Source organism: Oxyura jamaicensis, chromosome 13 (assembly GCF_011077185.1).
Source record: "Oxyura jamaicensis isolate SHBP4307 breed ruddy duck chromosome 13, BPBGC_Ojam_1.0, whole genome shotgun sequence".
Classification (NCBI taxonomy): Eukaryota; Metazoa; Chordata; class Aves; order Anseriformes; family Anatidae; genus Oxyura; species Oxyura jamaicensis.
In genome coordinates, this window is record NC_048905.1 from 6,529,479 (window position 1) to 6,550,105 (window position 20,627).

The 20,627-nt window shown below is 44.7% G+C and overlaps 2 protein-coding genes across 5 annotated transcripts in view; one reads left to right on the forward strand and one right to left on the reverse strand.

Annotated features, from left to right (window-relative positions):
- Positions 1-20,627, forward strand: part of CTNNA1 (catenin alpha 1) — a 97,999-nt gene that overhangs the window by 38,971 nt on the left and 38,401 nt on the right. Inside the window, exons 1-3 of one of the 2 annotated variants that reach the window (XM_035338303.1) lie at positions 9,988-10,188; positions 12,002-12,082; positions 12,897-13,049. In XM_035338303.1, the coding sequence (XP_035194194.1) occupies positions 10,186-10,188; positions 12,002-12,082; positions 12,897-13,049 (237 nt within the window). In that variant the 5' untranslated portion in view covers positions 9,988-10,185. Of the gene's footprint in view, positions 1-9,987; positions 10,189-12,001; positions 12,083-12,896; positions 13,050-20,627 lie in introns of those variants that run through there. The other variant, XM_035338302.1, reaches the window with a different exon arrangement.
- On the reverse strand, positions 678-5,342 carry LRRTM2 (leucine rich repeat transmembrane neuronal 2). 3 transcript variants are annotated; one of them, XM_035338304.1, is made up of 2 exons: positions 4,484-5,342; positions 678-4,149 (listed from the first exon to the last, which is right to left on the reverse strand). In XM_035338304.1, exons 1-2 carry the CDS (start codon positions 4,485-4,487, stop codon positions 2,603-2,605), a joined length of 1,551 nt encoding a protein of 516 aa, XP_035194195.1. In that variant the 5' UTR covers positions 4,488-5,342; the 3' UTR covers positions 678-2,602. The 3 variants fall into 3 exon arrangements, with proteins under 3 accessions (XP_035194195.1, XP_035194197.1, XP_035194196.1); XM_035338306.1 differs by having other exon boundaries at positions 678-3,700; positions 4,484-5,340; XM_035338305.1 differs by having other exon boundaries at positions 678-3,721; positions 4,484-5,340.

Below are 20,627 nucleotides of genomic sequence, written 5' to 3' on the forward strand. Positions count from 1 at the left end.
CAGCGGGTGGCTGGGCGTGGAGCAGCAGGGCGGAATTCCCCCCAGCACGCCGCTGAGGACACCGGGCTCGGTACGGACTGCTGGGTGGTGCTGGAGGGTAAGATCATTTGGCTGCCAGCATAATTAATGAGCTCAGTCCTAACTCTGTTTCTGCTGGTGCCTACGTGGGAATCGGTCCCCAGAGCATCTGCTCCCCAGTTCCTCAGCACACACCGTGGGGTCGGCTGGCACGATGCGAGGGGCTGGCGCTGCACGTGGTCTGCCCAGCCCCAGCAGCAGCCCGGGCCAGAGGGAAGAGCTGCGAGCACCTGCTCGTGGTAAGGAATGAAGCAAGGCTCTCCGCAAGCACCTACAGGCACAAAGTTTTTGCATCTGTCACCTTAGGTCTGGCCTTTTGGATCTCGTGGGATTTTATCATAGGGAATATTCCCTCATTGCCCACCTACCTCACCAGATTTATTGTACTAAAATCAGGAATGGACTTCCTAGAAGGGATGTAAATTGGCTCATCATGTTATAAACAGTTAAGGGGGTTCAAAGTTATCTTATGGAAAACCACAGTCTTCTCTGAACCTCTTCTATTAAAGTACAGAGTCACAGGAAGTAAACAAAAATACTTGTTTTATAATAAGGGCACTGTATGTAAAAGTAAAGTGATGCAAATTAATATCTTCAAAACCAGTAATTGAAAAAACCTTTATGTAAAATCTGAACAGAAGTCACACTTATCTTGCTATAATTGCCTTGGACGAATTCATTTCACAATAAAACATCAAACTGTTGTATAATTGCACCCTAAATACCTCACTAAGTGGTAATACAGATATATAAAAGCAGAGTGAAATAGCAAACAGATTTTTATGCAGTGATTTTCTGTTTTAAAAGTTTGCGGAATAGTTTAGTACAACACAATTAGCATACTGTAATTACTGATTCGTTCAAGGTATGTCAACACCGTGAGGAATTTCTCTTCATCTGTGTTTGCTGGTAATCGTTTAACACTGCAGCATTGGACACGACACGGTTTTTCGTTATACATACATGTATATATATATATTAAAAAAAAATAATCCATCCCTCTGGTCCTTTGAACTTTGGTTAGAACGTTTACAATGTTTGAGCAGTTGACTTAAAAATAATGTCATCCTTTGCAGCCCCCCCGCCCGCCCACCCCCGTGGCATCTCTGTACCACTGTCGCTGCATAGATCTGCAAATATTTACATATAATTTCAGAATATATCATAAATAGCAATATGGTACTTCTGGCTAAAGAAATCAGATTGCTCCTTAGGAATGAGGTGCGTGTGTGTATATATATTTTTATATATGATTTTTAACGGCATACTAGTTTAGATTCTGTCCCATATCAAGTAAGAAACACAACATTTTTCAGTGAACTATTCTATAAACTAATTATTTCGTCCTAACTTATCAGAAGGTACGTGGTTTTGAATTGGTAATTACCTCGAATTTTGGAAGAGGAGGACAAGTGAGAGCTTATATTACAGGGGCTAATTCTGTCTCCAGAGAAACCAGTGGAGTTAGTGCATGAAAATAGCTTCCAGGCAAGAGGAAGCCTCAGCCGGGGGGGCAGCGGGGGGACAAAGAGAGGTTTCTTCCTTCCTTCCCTCTCTCTTAACCTCGCAGTTGATATTTACTTTTCATTAAGAAAAACTTGCATCAAGGGTATTTACACATGAAAAGGTGTGGAAATGTTTGTTCATAGGCGTAAGTAATTAGGCTGAATTCATGAAAAGCATTATCCAGTCAAACCAGAGATCCAATGCGATTTAAATGCCTTTAATATTTAGAATCGATCACATCGCACCGAGCCTTCCCAATTAAGCAACGCTGGCTACTTTGCAAGTGCCTGGAGAGTCGTCCTGATTAATTTGTGATCGTGTGAACCGCTCCTGTCTGTATTTGCTGTGAGCTTTAGCAAGGTACGTTTAAGCAAGCCAAACTATGAATATGGAGGTAGGAAAACTGGAGTTAAAATAAATTCACCGGTCCCCAGTGCATCGAAATCCCCACCTGAACATTTGTTACTTTTTTTCTCCCTTATCTCCCCTTTTTACTCTCGAGTGGAAATGATCAGAGGAGGAAAATCTTCCTCCAAGTCTGCCTTTTAAAGTGAGCTGAGCCAGCTGGGATGTTGGGGATCGTACAGCTGCAGGCGAACAAATGCAGTGTATGTTCCTCTGCAGATCTCTGTACAGATACCCAATCTCCTTCCACTCGGGCTGTTTTCATTAGAAAAAGTAGAATATGGAGACTCTGGTATAAATGTTTACACACAGTCATATAATTACATAACATGAAACATTGTACATAGTTTGAGGTGAGCATCTCTTTAGACTCTTAAACATTAGGAGTGCAAGTTGAATGCAATCATTGCTTCTTTAACACTGAAAATATTATGGATTTATCTTTTAAAAAAAACTTAAAAATACTGCACCACTCCATAAACAATGCTTCCATTAAGTAGCTTGGAAAATTAGGCTTTATGTCAACATTTGTAAAAATTAGAATCTGATGTAGGTCCCCTACAATTTTAAAATAGGTTACTTATCTGGTTTAATTTTTGATGGCGTGTAGGTATTATACTTCACATTCTTTGTATGGCAGCTGCTGACACTTGCATTGTCCATAGCCATTAATGATGATGAAGGGTCCTTCGTGGGTGGGTTCGTATTCATTATACGGTCCTTGGTCTGACATATTTGCCATATGTAGCCGTGTTTGGGATCGGAGTTGCCTGTGGTTTTGAATCATTGAGCACTGCCTAATTCTTCTTAATGTGGGAGGGCAGCATTTCCTGGAGATGAACACTATAAAAATGATAAAAAAGAAAGAAAACAATAAAGCCATTGTCCCTGTAATTACCCTTTGAGTGAAGATGGCATTGTTTGGCTCCGGGAAAGGTTCTTCGGTGGTGACGACCATGCCTGCCGTGGTTGGAATTTCTTTGTCTCCCATATGGAAATTAGAGGAGCTTATTCTTTTTGTGTACTCGGTGGTGGGGACCGCGGAGGTCGGAGCCGCGGATGTAACCACAGTCGATAAATTCCAGCAAAGCTGAAAGCCGTGCACCGCGTCCAGGATGTCCTCTCCCTGGGTGTGGTCGGGGCTGTGGCAGAGGATGGGGTGCTCCCAGCGGCCGCGGAAGCCGCTCAGCCAGGTGGCCAGGGCGCAGATCTTGGGGCTGCACTCCCACAGATTGCCCGAGAGGCCCACGGTGGTGAGGGACGGGAGCGAGCTGAGGATCTTGGAGTCCAGGGTGGTCAGCTTGTTGTTATCCATGAGCAGGGTCTTAAGGTTAGGCATAGTTTCAAAAACTGTTAGGTCGATGGCTTTGATCTCGTTTCCAGTCAAATCTAGCTTTTCTAAGGTGCCCCAGGTCCACTCCATCCCACACGTCAAGTTGCTAATTTTGTTCCACTGCAAGAAGAGCGTGTGCAGGCTGCTCAGCCGGAGGAAATGAGCAAAATTAATCTTTGTCAGCTGGTTGTGCTCTAGGTGAAGCTCCCTCAGCTTGATTAATCCTGCAAATCCATTGCGAGCCAAACTTCGCAAGCGGTTTGTGCTCAGATCCAGGAACTCGAGGCTACGGCAGTCCCAGAACAGGCGGACGGGGATCGTCCGCAGGGAGTTGGAGCGCAAATGCAAGGTCTGCAGCTTGCGGAGGCCGTAGAGCAGCTCGGGGTGCAGAGAGGACAACTGATTAAAAGAGAGGTCCAAATTCTGCAGGTTAAGCAGCTGGCTAAAAGTTGTGTTTGGCAAATGAAAGATTTTGTTGGAACTTAAGACTAATTCCTTAAGTTTATATAGTCCTTGAAAAGAATCTTCTCTGACTGTTGCAATTTGATTATGATCTAAGTGAAGCCAAGTAAGTTGACTGAAGCTTGCAAATTGATCCCTTTCAAGTTCAGTAATAAAATTGTGCCTCAGTGACAAACCTAGAGAGCCCTTTTCAGTGGTGTTTGGCACTGAGTGAAACCCCTGAGAGTCACAGTAAAAGAGCAGCTTCTCACAGCGACATTTTGGTGGACAAGCCATGCCCAAGGCAGGCAGCATTTTTAAAACCATACTCATTGCATATAGTGCTGCCAGCATACGAGCCCCTAATGGCCACTTGAAATGTAAGCCTGCAGAATATAATTTAGGAAAACAACAAGATAGGATATCCTTATCAGTATACTTTGAACATCACGGTGGAAGATTTCACTGCAGATAACATTTCCATGCATTTCCGAAAAGCTTACTCTAAATGCAAGAAACAAGTTACTACTAAGCACGGCATACTCGGACATTACACTTAGGACGAGCCTTTAGCTCTGTTACGGAGGATTACAGCGTCACGATCGGAAAACATTTCTTTCACAAGGTTCACTTCAGCAAAACGTGCGTTAGCACCTAGCTGCTGCTGTACCACACAGCCCATCATTCATTTAAAAGGTATAGAGAAATGCATACACTTACCCATTCTTTTGAGTACATTGGAGGTTGCATTCAGTCGTAGTTTTAGACTCAACGCAGTGAGTCTGTGAAAGGCTCTAATGCAAGATAGCCTTTGAATAATTTACTGCTTTTTAGGGTCCTTTGATATTAGTGCAAAATTGAATCCACGATGCTCTCTTGGAATATTCCTTTTGAAATCGCTGGCTTGATCTCCTCTGACAGGTCTGTAATTTTTAAATCAATGCTTAATACAAGTTTTCTTCCTCTGTGGCTGCTCAGCTGTTTAATTGAAGCTCACGTTTTCTTTTTCCGCAGCTGTGGGTTCCTTTAGTCCTAACTTGTTGATGGCAGATGGGTGGCTTATTGCTGAGAGAAGCTCCTGGAGTAGCATGAGTGCATTTACTGAAAAGCTTTTCAGGGAAGCGGTACAAGAATGGGTTTGCTTATGCGCTGCGACCACACAGGACTGTATATAGGCTGACGTCACCTGGTGACGTTCCTTTTGTTTGGGTTTTCCAGAAGCTTTGCTGTTTTAAAGCATTGTGCTGCATACTGCGATCGCGTTAAAGACCACCGATGGAGGGGGAGAAAAATCAGCCGTAGGAGTCCTTCGTCCCCGCGACGCGAGGCAGGGGAGAGCCTTGCACCACCCCGCTCCCCCCTGCACGCCCGCTAGCTTGATTCAGCTGGCGCTGAGAGCAGCGCAGAGCTGCAGTTGGAAGCGCCTTAACGCTAGCTGCTGCCGGCTGCCTGTTAAACCTGGCTGCATGAAAGGAACTTTTGGATGGAGAGTGTACACGGTGTGAATAGAGGATGCTGATTAGCACCAGCCTCTCGGGGAGGTGAGAGGGATTTGGCAGCCCGGAGCTCCGCATAACAACAGCGTGCGACTGGGGTCCCTGCAAAAGTGGTAAAGGGGGAGAGAAAGAGCACTCCTTTAGAGCAAGCTGCTGTGTCGGGAAGTGCAGCACACATCCCCGGAACAAAGGACAGGAGCTAATCTTCCACATGATGGGAAATTTCTGGAAAAAAAGCAAAGCTGGCATTAGAGCACAGGAGAGAACTTAATTGGAATCCAGCTTGACAGCACGCAGTTACAGAACTGGGGAATCTTTTCTCTTTTTTTCCCCTTTTATTCCCACAAGCCCTGACTCCTGTGCTCGCTTGTTGCTGGGCACTGGAGCGCAGGGGAGCAAGTTGTGAGCCTGGCATTCACAGCCGGGGCTCGGAGCAGTTGGAGGGCTTCCTTGCAGTCCCCCTGCACCCCGTGAGCACGGTGCCTGCCTGAGCAGCTCGCCAAGGGGTAGGCGCAGGAGCTGGTGGCCAGCGTGCACGCTGTTGAGCTGAGATGCATTTGCAGAACCAGTGACCCTGCAAAGCTGGTGGCACGGCCTGGTTACTGGCTGCTGGTCCAAAACTTCCCCGCTCCCTTTATCCCCAGCAAGCTCTCATGCGGGACAGCTGGCACCGAGGGGCGTGCGAACAGACTGAGTTGGAGCCGCCTGGGGGTTTTAGGATTTGGGTGCGAGCAGCAGCCATTCGGAGAGGCTGCCCTGGCCTTGACTTGATCTGGGTGAGCCGGGGGTGTCAGCTTCCCGCTGCCAGTGCCTCAAAGGAGCTCTCATCTTTTACTCTTGTCTTTTATTTTCACCTTGAGATGTAAAGCGACGGTGCGATGCGAGGCACTTGACAATGTTTGCTCTGTAGCAGCGAGGTATCATTTATGACCTCGGGACTGGGATGAGCTGAGAATAACAAACTGCCTGTGCTACCAGGGGGAGATGATGGATTGTCAGAGGAGGTCTTAGAAGAAAACAGTCATTTACCTTTGTTATTAAACTTTGGCTCTTGATTTAAACTCAGACTTCTTCTTTTCTGCCTGCTTCTCCCTTCTGGGTCCCACGGCATAGCTGTGATACTGACTGCAGTACCTGGTTTCTGTGGCAGATTGTCCCTTCCAGAGCAGAGCAATGCCTCGGGAGGAAGTGTTAAGTGAAGTGGAGGGATGGAGAAAGGCGAACTGCTTAAAAACGAAGGAAACCCCAAACAAAAAACCACCACAGGAAAATAATTATCTTTAATGATAAATCAGAAAATGGGTAAATGCATTAAATTGCACTGTCATGCTAACTACTCTCACATTTGCTCCAGACTGAAAGAAATACGCATAAAGAAGTTGCACAAGCCTATTCACAGAGTTTCTCCGTGGTTAATATTCACTGTGCAAAAAACATGCAAACTGAAATCCAGCCTGAGCCGCCAGCTGTCTTGTGGGACTGCTGCAGACTGTACCTGTAGCTGTGCTTCTCACAGCGCTCAGCTGGTGCAAAACCCTGATTTGAAGTGTTGATTTGAATTTTAATAACGCTTAAATGCGATAACACATTTAAAATAACGTTCCAAGGGTGTAATTTAATAAAATGACAAAAGCTCGGGGATCAAAGGTGGTTACTCTCCTGTGCCACTCTTCCCATTATCCCCAGGAGGCTGAATTGAGGTAACTTTTGGAAGGGTTCTGCTTCTTTGCATTGCTGTCTGTTGGTAGGTTCCTCCCACGTGAAGATTGTGTAATCTGGCACGGAGTTGAGAGTTAGTGTTCAAACAGGGTAAGTTGCTTCCTTTCTGAAGCTCTCAGTTCTTTGGCCCGTAACCAAACAAGGGCTATTTAGCACCTTGCCAGCAGGTTTCCTGTTTGGGAAACAGTTAACGCGAACTTTATGGGTGCTTTTCTCAGCAAAACATGTTTTTATGCACGCTTGTCGTGAAGTACCGGCTATTACCGAAAGCACGCATCTGATTCTTTTTTGAACATGAAACTCTGTGCTACTATTCGCGTTGTGCCTTGGGAGCTGCCTGGGGTGTCAAGGTGCAGTGGGCTGGGAGAACGCTCCAGCTGCCTGCAGAGTTCCCACCGTTGCATTTCTTCTGAGACTGCAAACTTGCTTGTGTGCTGGGGAAAGCCACGTACGAGTGCCATCTGGAGCCTCCCGCCAGAACAGGCGCTTCGAGGTGACAACCAAACTCCTCACGTGTAACACCCAAGAGGAAAAATGGGGGAAAACCAGCTTGTTCTCGAGTATAAGCGTGTTCGGACCAAATGCCTCTCTCAGGGGCTTCCCCCTTGCCCTGCTCGTTGCGCAGCAGTGGAACTGGTTTCCCTGCTGGATGCGCCAAGTAGAGCTGCACCCCGAGGCCAGCAGCGTCATTTCGTTAGGCTGACATCTTGTGGAAGCCTTCCTAGCCTATGAAGTACAACAAATCAACTAATTTTACTTGATGGAGACGTGGGCTGGGCGACCTCCTTGCGCTTTTGGCATGGAGGAGATGCCGTGCAGCCCCCGTGTTTCGGGGAGCTGTGGCGGAGCTGCAGGAGACTCTGCGTTCGTGTCCATAAGGAGGCAGGACATGCTCCTGTCTCCTCGACCGTCAGGTATCAGATAGGTAAACGCTGCAGGAATTCACGCATCGTGCTTCGTTGCTCACCCTTCCTGGTCTCGATTCAGCACTGTTGCACCTGGAATTTGTTTGCAGCCCTGCTATGGGGGTAATGAAGGAGTACGGGCGGCCATCCTTTGTAGCCATGCAATTAGGCGAGGTGTCAAGGTGAAAATTAAGCATGTGACAAACTTGAATCTGAGCACTACATCTTACTGCCTCGCCACCAAGCCCTGCCTCAGCGGCCACATGCCGCTGTACAGCTTCCCCCCGCCTGCCCAGAGGAAGGCATGCCCAGCGCACATTTGTCACTTACTCAATCACAGCCATTAACCGTGGTGCTGCCTGCTCTACAAACAGGTTAGAAGACAATTTGGAGATTACCTGAAGCAGAAATCCCTCTGTGAATGACCTTTTTTTTTGTTTGGGTAGAGCAGCATGAGGGATGGCTGTGGGGCAGGGGGCACCGGTCCTCAGTAGCTCCCCGGTCTTAGGTGAAACTCTGAGATTAATAATGGAAGTTGTTGATATTTAGCTACAAAAACATGGCCGCGTAACTGCATTGTAGTACGTGCACAGCTGATCCCGGTCGCTTTCAGATAGCGTTCATTTAGTCCCACCGCCGTGCTCTGCGTTTTTACATTTGTGAATCAGCTGAGGTTGGATTTTAATGTTAGTAGCTGCAGGAAAAACTTGTTTCGGGTTTTGTTTCTGAGTCAGATGGCAGGCCTACAAAGGGAATGCTTTGTTGACGGAGTTAGTGATTCCACTTTGCCTCCTTGTATACAAATCCCCTTTCTTTGCTTAAAGCAATTAAAAAAAAAAAACGGGGGATAGCTGCGTGAGTTGGAAGAGCAAGGATGTGACAGCTGCTTTCCTAGCAGCCTAGCGATGGTGGTGGAAGAGCAAAAAATGACGGGGTGAGGGAAACGTGCAATTTTTAATGCCAGTTCTAGCCTTTTTTATGAAGATCTGATTTAAAAGAAAGTAGATTTGCTGTGTGGCTAAGCTTGTTATCCGTTGTGCTGGACAGCGTGGTGGCATCATAATGCGAAATGACTGGCGTGGTCAACGTGACCCCATGAAAGTTACTGAACCCATCAGCTGCTGCCGGTACCGCTGGCTGCAGGGCTTGCGATTCCCTCGGAGATAGCAGCGCTCTGTGCTGGGTGTCTAACAGCCTCTAACAATCCCATCAGGAGCCCGAACGTTCGGGGTTCGCTGTGGTCAGTCCTAATCCCGTGCGTGGAAGCTGCTCGCTGGGAGATGTTCCTCTCCGTGTCATCAGGGGGCTTTTCCAAGGAAGTTCAGGCTGGGAACAAGGGCCAAGTTTTTAATAGCAAGAGTAATTGGTTACTGGAACAAATTACCCAGAGGTGCTGAGCACTCACTTGGAGCCTTTAAAATGTGATTTATTGCTTTGGAGCCCAGCTTAAGCGGGAATTGTTGAGCTGTAGGGCGGAACCGGTGGGTGAAATTCATGGGGCTTGGACAAGGTGATCGGCGTGGCTGAGGGGGGGGTGTAACTGCCAGATGCTGCCAAGGGTCGGAGCAGCCAGGGGCCCGGCTCCGCTTGGACTTTACGAGGTGCACTTGGCCCCACAGCAAGTGTGCTGTTTAATTTTATGCAAATAGTATATATATATTTAAAAAAGCCAAGCAACTTTAGACTGGCACAAGCTGACATCCTTGTCTTCGGGCCAGGGCCTCGCTTAGAATGGGTTCGGTGGTTTCGGGTGGGAATGACCCAGTCCCCTCTCTGCAGCTGCAGAGGTGTGGTTGTGTTCGTCCCCTGCCCTGCCCCAGCCCTAAGGAAGGTGTGGGGTTAGCAGCTGACGCGGCTCAGTTAGCAGGGTGCTTTGTGGCGTGACCGTCCCAAGTGCTCGTAATACTTCCTGACAAGCTTCTGTGCTAAAATTTCTGAATGCCAACAAGATGGAAATAAAGCAGAGCTGCCTTGCTCAAATGTGCTGGGTTTGGATTATACAGCTATTTCTGTGTTAGTACATGGCGCGGCTTAATAGGAACAGATCAACGGCATGAAATTGGAGCTGCCTGGGCTCTAATGTATGCGTTGCACGCTTTTCAAGGCATTTTATGTAGGGCTGGCTGTGGTCAGGTCTCATGAACTGAACATCCATTAGTGGAAACCATCTCCTGGTTTCCTTTCATCCGAAAGGGACCCAGACCTCGCGCGCCGAGGCTGCTCCGTGCTGTGAAGCCAGGGACGGCAAAGTGGAAGCGATCGGTGGATTCACATCAAAAGCGCGCTCCTGCCTCCCGTTCAGATGGTAATGCGGGGGCACCCGGGGAGAAGTAAAGTGGCACTTCTTGGAGCAGCCCAATGTTTGGCTTTCTTTTTAATGGATGAGTATATGTCTCATCTGCAAAGGTACTCCTGGAGAAAATGCCCACGCATACGGCGGCATGCTCGGGGTTCATCAAAATGGTTGTGCTGCAGGGGTATTAGAGCGTCTGAAAGCAGGAGCGATTGCAGGTTTGTGTCTCCTAGCAGGATTTCGGTTTGATTGCTGACGCTTGGCAGATTTCAGTCATTTCAGGTGGCTTGGTGGCTGCAAGGAGCCCGCTGCCTGACCTGGGGCACGTCGGGTGCAGACGGACAGAGCCCAGCGCCGTGTGACAGCCGCCTTTGGTGCAGGCTGAACAAATCCCTTCCAGCCTGGGCAGGCTTCAGGTTTTGTGTCTACCAGGCATGGGAACAGCAAGCTGTTCAATAAAAAGCAGCATTCATTTTCACTTTATTTCAAGATTCCTGCTTTCATTTTTGAGTGTGAAGAACGGACCAGCATCAGGTCTGCTGGAGCCTGTGGCATGGTTGGAACAAGCTCCTGGTTTTAATTTCAGCCAGCTTTCAGTTACCTTTTGTGATGAGAATCAAATTGCTTGATCAGGGAAGTGACAAAACTTCAAAAATTCATTAAACTATAATGACTTGACAACATCCCAATTTCCCCCTCTCAGTTTTTGTTTAATTTTTATTTCTGCTGTAGAGTAGACGTCGTGTTTTAGATTCAAGGCTGCCTGCGCAAGGGTTTCAAACAAGCCTGGCATCTGCAGAACTGATCATTGGCATGCCCTCACCTTAGTGCTGCAGATTTCTTTATCTGTTTATTTCCCACCAGGACAATTATCCCCATCATGGCGCAGAAGTTCAGAAATTAGTTTGTGGTCACAAAAAGCATGCTGCATAAAACTCTCATACCAGCTGTATTACATAAGGAAAAAAAAAACACACCCTCCTCGTGACACTGTAAGACCACCACTGCTGTGTTTGGCTCTCCCATTTTGGTACAAATTAGGACATTTTTAGCCCACCATCTGCTTAGGGGCAGAGAAGCTGCCACCGCACCTTGTCCCCTTTCTGTCTTTTAACAACGGTGCTAATGTGAAACTTGCTGCATCGAGCCTCGGCGCGATCCGACTCCCAGCGGGTGCGCCTGGGTACTTATTTGATGTTGGATTTCATCCCTGACAAATGTCTTATAAGGATTTTACCTTAATATAATTGATTTTTGGCTTACAAGTGGCTGCTCAAGAGCAACCTTCTGTGATAGTCAGGCCTGAAGCTGTGCTAGGAGCTCCATTGCATGGGCCGCACAGCCCCTGGGGCTGCTCGCACCCTGCCTCATCTGCAGCGTGGGGGTATCTGGGTGCAGCCCATCGACCTGGGCCATCTCAGCAGCCAAGGTGGGGAAAGACCGAGGGCTGAAGCGGCAAGAGCTGTTTGGGGCTTGAGATCCAGGGCAAACCGTGTGGTTGTTGACAGAGCTGTCGGAGAAATCTCAAACTTTCAGCTTAAATATGGGCTCTGGCTGCTGAGGAGCAAAAAGCAGTCTGGATGCAGGAAATCATCCTTTTTTCCAGAAAGGGAGCTGATGAGTGCTAAAGATGCAGCCGTATGTTGTCAGATGCTCCTGAGCTGCTCCTGCCAGGAGGAATGGTGCTGTATCAGGGAGGTGGGGGCTCTGCTCCTGACCTGTGTAATCTCTTAAATCAGTAAGGAAGCTGACGGTTTTGAAATGAATGATGCTGATTTTACTTTTGACCCTGAACGCCTTTTTACATCTGCCTCTTGTTTTTTAGGCTGGACGTAAGGAAAGAAGCGATGCACTGAACTCTGCGATTGATAAAATGACCAAAAAGACCAGAGACTTGCGTAGACAGGTAATTAATGTGTGAAGTTAATACTCGTTGAAACAAATGAATGCGTTTCTGCATGTTTTCTCTCTTGGAAGTATTTCATCTGTTGATTTGCTTCCAACTGTAAAGGGCTTGCCTGCTTCTTGTGAATTAAAAAGTGAATTAAAAGCTAGAAACTTCCAGTACCTGGTTCATACGGCAGCGTGGGGTGGAGATGTAACCCTGCGAACTGTGTGATAAAGGTGTTGGATTCTTTACCATACTCATGGCAAAAAGGATAAAAAGTTTTAAAAAATAAAACAAAAGAAAACTCATATTTTATGGGTTTTAAACATAATCAGTTACGTTTTATAATTCTGATGGTCTTATCTCAGAGAGCTTATTTTCTTTGAGAACTGTAATGTAATGTCAGTTGTTTTTTCTGTTTTTTTTATAGCACTATATTCCCTTTTTCAAGGAAATGTGAATATGGATCAAGCTTATTCAAAAATATTTTTATTCTAGTAGAAAAAATTAAAAGCTAAATCAGCATGTTACTTAATCAGCTGAGGGAAAGTGGCAAATTTACTCAGGCAAAACCAATATGAGTTGCTAAATCAATATTTGTGGCCAAGCTGGTGACTTGCACTTGTATAACTAATCCAGTTTTCTTAAGGAGATTTAATTTAAATTGAAGCAAAAAGTGTATAGACAAGACTTAGACCAGAGAAAATCTTGGTCACACGAAGGAAGAAGGATCAACACCAGAAGTACTTAAGCTTTATGTATTAATACAGTGAAAGGAAAATAGCAGTGGAACACTAGTGAAAAATTATTCATTCTTTCATTTTTATTTCAGCTCCGCAAAGCTGTTATGGACCATGTATCAGATTCTTTTCTGGAAACAAATGTTCCACTTCTAGTATTGATTGAAGCTGCCAAGAATGGGAACGAAAAAGAAGTTAAAGAATATGCCCAGGTTTTCCGTGAACATGCCAATAAGTTGATTGAGGTAAGATGGTACAAATTAAAATTAAATTAGCACTCCTTAAATGAAGGCAAAACTGAGCAAAATACTATTTTCAATTCAATTGAAACAAATAACAAGCTTTCTAATAAGCTTGCTTTCTAGTTTTATTTTAATGGATTTAAATACAATTTAATATTAAAAAACATAAGCTTGTTGCAGCTACTGCTACATAGCCCGTGTAATTTTAGAGATTATATAATGTAAGTATGTTCTGCCGTTACTTTTACTTTAAAAAGATACGGTGTAAGGGAGATGGCACGACTTTGATTTTACCTGTTGCTTAAAGCCTGGAGTTTTTTTCTTTTTTTTTTTTTTTTTTCTGTAAAATATCAGTGCTTATGAACAGGCCTTTTAAATGAAGACTCCGTGATGAAGACCTGCTTGCATGTGTGTCAAGAGCAGACAATGGACATTTAAAAACAATCCAACAACAATACCAAATCCCTCCCACCTTTTCCTAATAAAAGAAACAAAGGCTGCTGAGCACATGTTACTGCACACATTTAAGCTAATCGGTGGGAGCATTTAACTTGCATGAGACTGAGTCTTAACTAAAATGCATTAAAGTCCATTAGTCTACCACAATGGGTAATACTTTACAACAGATAAGTGCATTTAAAAAAGAAAGCTAAGTTCATGCCTGGTATTTATACAATTTTGGTAACCTTGGCCTCTTGCCATTTTTTTTGTGACAGTTTTGTGCATGTTCATGCTAAATGCCAAGGAGCAAACAAACGTCTCTGGTTATTGCTGAAGAAACATGCCACCAGGAATAAACTTCAAAAAATGCCTGTGCATTTCACTGCACTTGGAGGCATCTGCTTGCTCATTGTGTTTAACCCCAGCAGATACCCAGAAACTGTCAGAAAGTGCTTAGCATATTTTTGTTGTCGTAGTGTCACTGCTTCTGAACTGTAATTGAGCCCGTGCAGCTCTCAGGCTCATTGGGAATTGCTTCATGCAACTTGACAGATTTAAATTACTCAAGAATAAGACTTACCTACTGTCAGTAAGCATAGTCTCTGACTCTTATTCGGTGTATTTTTGCTTCTTTTCGAAGCCTTAGGGGCGCTGAGCACAGTGCATGGGAACTGTCCCATAGTCTTGGGTACACGGAGCTAATCCAGCTCTTCAGGGCTGCTGGTCAAGTCAGGAAAATCTTTAATTTTTTTGAAGCTATCAGCTCTTGGTTGGCCTGACGTGTTTCAGTGTAAATGCCATCTTCATGTAGTTTCAAAGTTATTTAAGCCAAAATAGAAACTAATGGCTTTTGGTTGTTTGACAGAGCAGCACAGTTGTGGCACCGCAGCGCTGAGGCAGCAGGATGCGGCCGACCCATGTCAGGTGGTGGGAATGCTTTGCAGGGGGCTCTGTCTAAAGCCTCCCCTCTTAAGTTACAAGGCTAATTTGTGCGTCTTCTGCTGTAGTTGCACCTCTTCAAGGGACGCGCAGCACCCACACAAACATTTATCAGCAGAGGTAGAGGAGCAGGTGCCCTGCTGCACCCTTCCCCTCGCTCCCTGCCCGCTCACGTTACATGTGGCTTCTGAAAAGCAATGGGTAGCTGTAGGCATTGGCGTGCAAGAACGGTTTTTACTGACCTTACCTTGTGTGCAAAATGCCAAACTGCAAATGGATTTTACAGAACCTCTATTCAGGCAAACAGCCTGCCTTTCAAGAAGGGCTGCTCCTGTGGAAATACGTGTTAAACTATATTTCTGACTGATAGCAAAAGGTTCTGCTGAAATGATGTGCTTCTGAAACAATTTTTGAAGGCTTGCTTATTGCTTTTGCTGTCTAAAATGTAACTGTAGCTGTAGCGTAGCATGACTTGGGTGACTTATGAGCCTCTTCCATGAATGTAGATGGATTAATACTGCTGCTTAGCTTAGAAGGGGAGTAGTGCTCCTGGCGAGCCCCCCTCTCAGCGGGATAGAGAGCGGCTGCAGAGTCATCTGTGATGTCAAATTCACTGAAGGAAGGCATGTTGGGGCAGGAAGGGATGCACTTAGAGCATCTCTGCCCGTCTCTGCCAGAACGGAGAGGGGTGTTGGCGGCTTCCCGTACCAGTCTGCTCTCGGGCAGAAAACCCCGCTGCAGATATCCAGAGAAACACCAAAGATTGCGTAAGAGCAGAACGGGAGATGTTCCACGTGGTGAGATGAGAAGTGATTGCTTCCACTTGTTTTCAGGGGAAGATAAGTGTGCTGGGGAGTTTCTCGTAACTACCCTCAGAAGCGCTGCTGGGTGACTCAGGGCATCAAATGTGACAAAGCAGCTGCAGTGCAGCAGCGAGTGGTGTTGTGTATCGCACCGTGATTGACAGGCTCCTGTGTTTCAGACGTAGAACAGAATGTGCCCTTTCCTTTAATACTAGGAAAAGGGAAGAAATGTGCATCAGAGACGCAGGCTGCAAGAGGGAACTTGGAGGATTCCCAGCTGAATTAATAAAAAGTTTTGCAGCTCGGATGTGGTACCCAGTGCTCTGTCCTGGGACCTGGAGGAGCCAGTGCTGCGTTCCTGGCAAACCAGGTACTAGAGGGGACTTAGTTTTACTTTATTTTTGTCACCAAACTGTTGCAGGTATTGCCTAAACAGAGTTGGCTCTGCCCTGGGTTAGCATGGGGAGCTCTTGCTCCTGCACCCTAGAGGTGTTCATGGGCTCTCCAAGTAGCTACAGATATCCAGGCATGCGATTGCGGTATTTTTATTTGGAAAATCCTCCCTTCTTGGCAGCAAACCACTGCCTAGCTTTTGTAGTTCCTAAAGGCCAGGCAGACAAATTCAGCCAACGTAAGTAATGACCCCAGAAGTCTGATTTGCCCGCTGGGTCTGTATCTTTTAGATGAGCCATGCCAAAGCCGTATCCAAACGAGCCTCCATTTAATTTTTCTCTTGTGGTTAAATAATAGCCCCCTTATCCTGTTTTTTGAAAACTGCGCAGTGGTGAAATAGTGAGATCAGATGAATAATGTATTTCAAAGATAGCTTTCAGAATTGCACTAACAGCCCATTAACTAGCTAGCACGCTTCCCGAGTCTGATTCAGGGATAGCGAAGCTGATTTAAATGTAGGAGATGAGAATAATGGAAGAGATGCCACTTTGGGAACCAGCGCAAGAAAGAGAGGTAAATTTACTTGTGAACTCTGAAAGTCTTCCTAATTTACTGATTGTAAATTGTGTACCTATATTCTGGTGGGTTTTCTGTTGGTGGGTAAAGCAGCCTTGGCTCTCAAACCCGTAACTTTGCTCTTGAGGAAAGATGTGTCCTTAAATTTAATTTTTCATCCTAGAAACTAGGCTGTCCTGAAACGCGGTGCTTGTTTTTCAGTGTTGTCACTTAGCACCGCACTGACTTTCCGCTCATCCTGGTCTTTGAAGTGTGCTGATGTACAAACTGCCTCCCTACCGCTCGCTGTAGCCGCTGTAATGGCACTTCTGGCTATTCTCAGAAAAGTGAGAAAGCCATAAATGTCAAAGAAGAAACATTTTGCTACGCTATTGAATGCTCTAGAAAAAATAAAAATCAGGTTTTGATTTGTCCCAGTAGTGTGTAATTTTAATTTAAAAGTTTTTTCAGACCTTAAGAAATTAGGTAGTGAAAAGACAGCTGAGGACAGAGTGCAGGTAAAAGCTTGCAATAGCTGTTTGCTTGCTGAGGAATATTTTGGAAAAGGAGAGTTTGTAGCTTCTTGAAAATAGAGAACAATCTTGTACAGGAATGAGTCCAGTACCCCTGTGTCAGATGTTTTTCCTGACTTGAATTTTATTCTTAAATCTCTCTTGGAGAAACTTTGATAAGAGCAGGGAGGTGAAAGCTCTCAATGATATTTCATAAGCATCACTTTTTTCCCAATTACTTTAATTTATCTGATGCCTTTTTTAATGCACTGGGTTGTATTTTGCATACAGAGAGATGATTTTCTCATCTCCAGTGAAAACCCATGAACAGATGCAGACTGCAAATTTATTTGCTTGGAAAGAATCACATTTGGGCACTTTTAACTCCGTAAGCTATCCATAGCCTCTCATGCTGACATTTTCCCCTTCTGCTGCCCTAACTGTCTAGCCCAGTACTCTGGAATAATTCTTCAGACCTCAGTCTAAAAATACCACACTCCAAAAGCCCAAAGCCTTGCACACTTGCAACATTTTTATTTTTTTACAATTTACCCTGATTTGTTCATACTTGCAGCCTGTATGTTCTTCAGCGAGCCTAACAGCTGCGGGGTTGGTTTTGTTTTTTTTTTCTTTTTTTTTTTTCTTCTCTTCATGTGAAAGGCTTTTAAAAAATCTGAAGTGGGTAAAGCATAGCGTGGGGTTTAAAATAACAGCTAGCTTTGGGCACCTGGAGAATGGCTTGAGACACAAAGGTTTTGAAAAACTGGGGTTTGCCTGTCCTGTGGTCATGAGATGCAACTTACCTTGGTGTAGCCAGTTATCTTTCTACTAAAGGTAGAAAGGTTAAGGTTTGTACACCGTGCACGCTTATTAAAAATGAAGCACAGGACTAGCAGATCTAGACATAAATCTGGGCTCACAGGATTATAACTTGTTGTCTGTTATTAACTGATTTCCAAAGCTATATAGAGAGTATAAAACTAGCATCTTTGGAGGTGGGAGGGGACTGGCTTTGCTCATTCTTTAAATACCCTTTCTTCATGCTTGCTGTTAGAGGTATGTATCAAAACTGAAAGACAGACAAGTGTTGGGTGAAAAGTGCGCAGGGAAGCACAGCCCTTGACACCCAAATCAAACACTGACGTGAAATGCTCTTCTGAATTTTTGGGTGTATTAGTCTCAAAACTTGGCATTTACCAGTCTGGCCTCATTATCAGTCATTACCATGGTGTCTGAGCTCCTATTTTTCCTCTTCAGTGAGTTAATTTATGGGGGAGAGGGAGAAAATCTGCAAACTGAAGTTTGTCATCATCTTGCTTTTATTTTGAAGATAAGTGTGTATTGCAAGAGAAATGTCCTTGTGCTATGGTCTGGAGAGGAGAGGCAGAGTTGGTTCAATTTGAGAGTAATTTCCCATTTTAAGATGCACAGCAAAATAGCTCTTCCAAAGAACAAGCACGTTTTCTCTAATTTGTCTATGGATAACCTTGGCAGCAATTTAAAACAAATGTCTTCAGTAAATGACCAGCATAACTCTAATATGCCCTCTAAAATCTGACACTCTTCAAGAACCGATGCACTTCCCTTGCAAGTTCATTTGATTAGTCAACTAATTCATAAATAAATTAAGTTTTACTCATAAAACATGCTTTCCTTATACACATTCATAATCAGTAAAGTAGAAAAGCCTCAGCAAAAAAAAAGTTCATTTTCCAACAAAACTGCATGTACAAGTTTAATCCAGCATGCATAAATAAAATGAAGTGACCTTTTAATAGGGTGGCGTTTGTTTTTCTAAGTTTTTTTATTTTTTTTTGCAGCCAGCGTTCCATGCTACACCAAATTATGCGTGATAGGGCTTGAGGAATGGTGGTGGAGATTGAAAATCTGGTAGGAAGAAGAAATAAGAGACTTTAGCATAATCTTTCTATCTAGATTTCATTACAAATACACATACAAGAAGCAAAGTAATCAATCTAACAGCGAAACTAATGGAAGAGTGAAGTGATTGAAGAAGTTAAACCCTCACATACCTGGGCAGTGATTGGGGTTTAGGGACACGTTCTTCTATTTGAAAATCACCCCGGTTAGCTACTGCTCCCTGGAGGGAGGAGAGGCATTTCAGCTGTACCTTTGCCACAGGGACAGTCGTTATGTTATCCGTGTGATTGTTGAAAGTGAGGGGTTGGCCCTTAACCTCTCGGGCCAAGGGTGTAGAAGTTGGGGGTAAGTGAGGTTAGGGTCTGGAACGCTGTGTTAATGTCCTTTTACCCTGCTAGAAGCAGCTGTGTATTTCCTCTGTTCCTTCTTCCTTGGGAAACAGGATTTGGTAGGGCAGGGGAATTCCCTAAAAGCTGTCAGGAAATGTAAGCACGACTGAGCATGGGTGCTGTTGGTGTGATGGCTTCAGAGGTAGGTAGAAAGCACTGGAGTCCTGGACTGCTTTCTTATCCAGATATTTGAGTCTTTGGATTTTGAACAGCGTTTTAAAATAGCTTTTTGGGTACAATATTTATAGATGTGGCATTAATGTTTTAATTCTTAATACATTAAAAACCTTGATGCAATACTGGATTTTCATCATCTAACTCATTAGCAATATTGGACTATTAGTCATGTAGTGCCATCAGGGAGTTGCCTGAAGTCTGTGTAGAGCTCATTCCTCTTAGTATTTTGTCACCTTCGTCAAGAGCATAATGTATTTATAATTCCCATTAAATTCGCCACGAACAGTTGGCTGAATCACCAAAAACTGGTTTAAACAGCTAACGATAGGTATCAAACTGGAAACCTGTGGTAAGATGATAACACAGCATGCTGAGCGATAAGCAAAACGAGATAGGAAAGATCTCCAGTTTCATAAACACAGAAGCTTTTTCGGATAACGATATTTATCTGGGTAGTGTCCGGATAGCACTATTAGAAATGGTTTGATTTTAGTGAAAAACATCTGTGTTGCTAAGAGGCATCTGAGGTGAGGATTTGCTATTGCTTAAGATGAGATCCACGCTACATACCAGTGGTGTGATTTCTGTCATGGTAGCTCAGATCAGCTTGTGTAACTAATGTGTTTTGTGCTTATAACAACATTTTATCACTTTAGCTTGTTTGTTTGAGGAAGGAATAGCTCCCGTGCCAATAGTTACATCTGCTGCTCCAGCTGCAGCTCCGAGGGGCACGGTGCCCATGTCGTACACTGCTTCTCCTTTACCAGCTCTGCTCTCTAGGTCAGGTCGGTAGGAAGGATAATCTACCAGGCTGGGAATAAAGGTATTTCTGTACAGTGAGCACATTTCTACTGTGTGTTTTGTGCTGTAGATACACACCCCTTTGCACTCCTCTTCCACCCTCTTTGATTGCAAATGGGAATTGCAAGAGAGGGAGAAGCGCTCTCCCTTCTGTGCTTGCTGCTCAGTAAATGGAGCCCAGTTCAGTTTGTCATGATGCAAAACCACTTTATTTCCAGAACTACATGAAAAATTGCCTTTTTCTGTGCAGCTTTGGCAACGTGTGAGATTGATTGTTGGAGAAAGATGTTTTCTTGGGGTATGGAAGGTGCTCACCAGCATTGAACAGGGCTTTCAGAGGACAGCACTGTATAGCTGGCGAGGCAGTTGCAAACAGCTCATCTGGATAGAGAGCCAAACATGATGCTTTCTTCCTTAACTAGATCTTTATACACCCAGACATAGCTTACAGTATGTAAGTTTTGAGATTTTATCTCAAGAGAAAGGTTGCCATGAAAATATAAAGTGGTTGCTTCAAAATTATGGGGAGCAGAAAGCTGACAACAACCATTTCTTGTTGTTCACAACCCCCATTCCTCATTGCCTGTGAACTGTTGAATGAAAAAGGAAAACATTTTGCTTGCCAGTTTTGTTCCATCTAGGTTAAATTTCCCAACCATGTGTTTATAACAAAACTTGATATTGAAATTG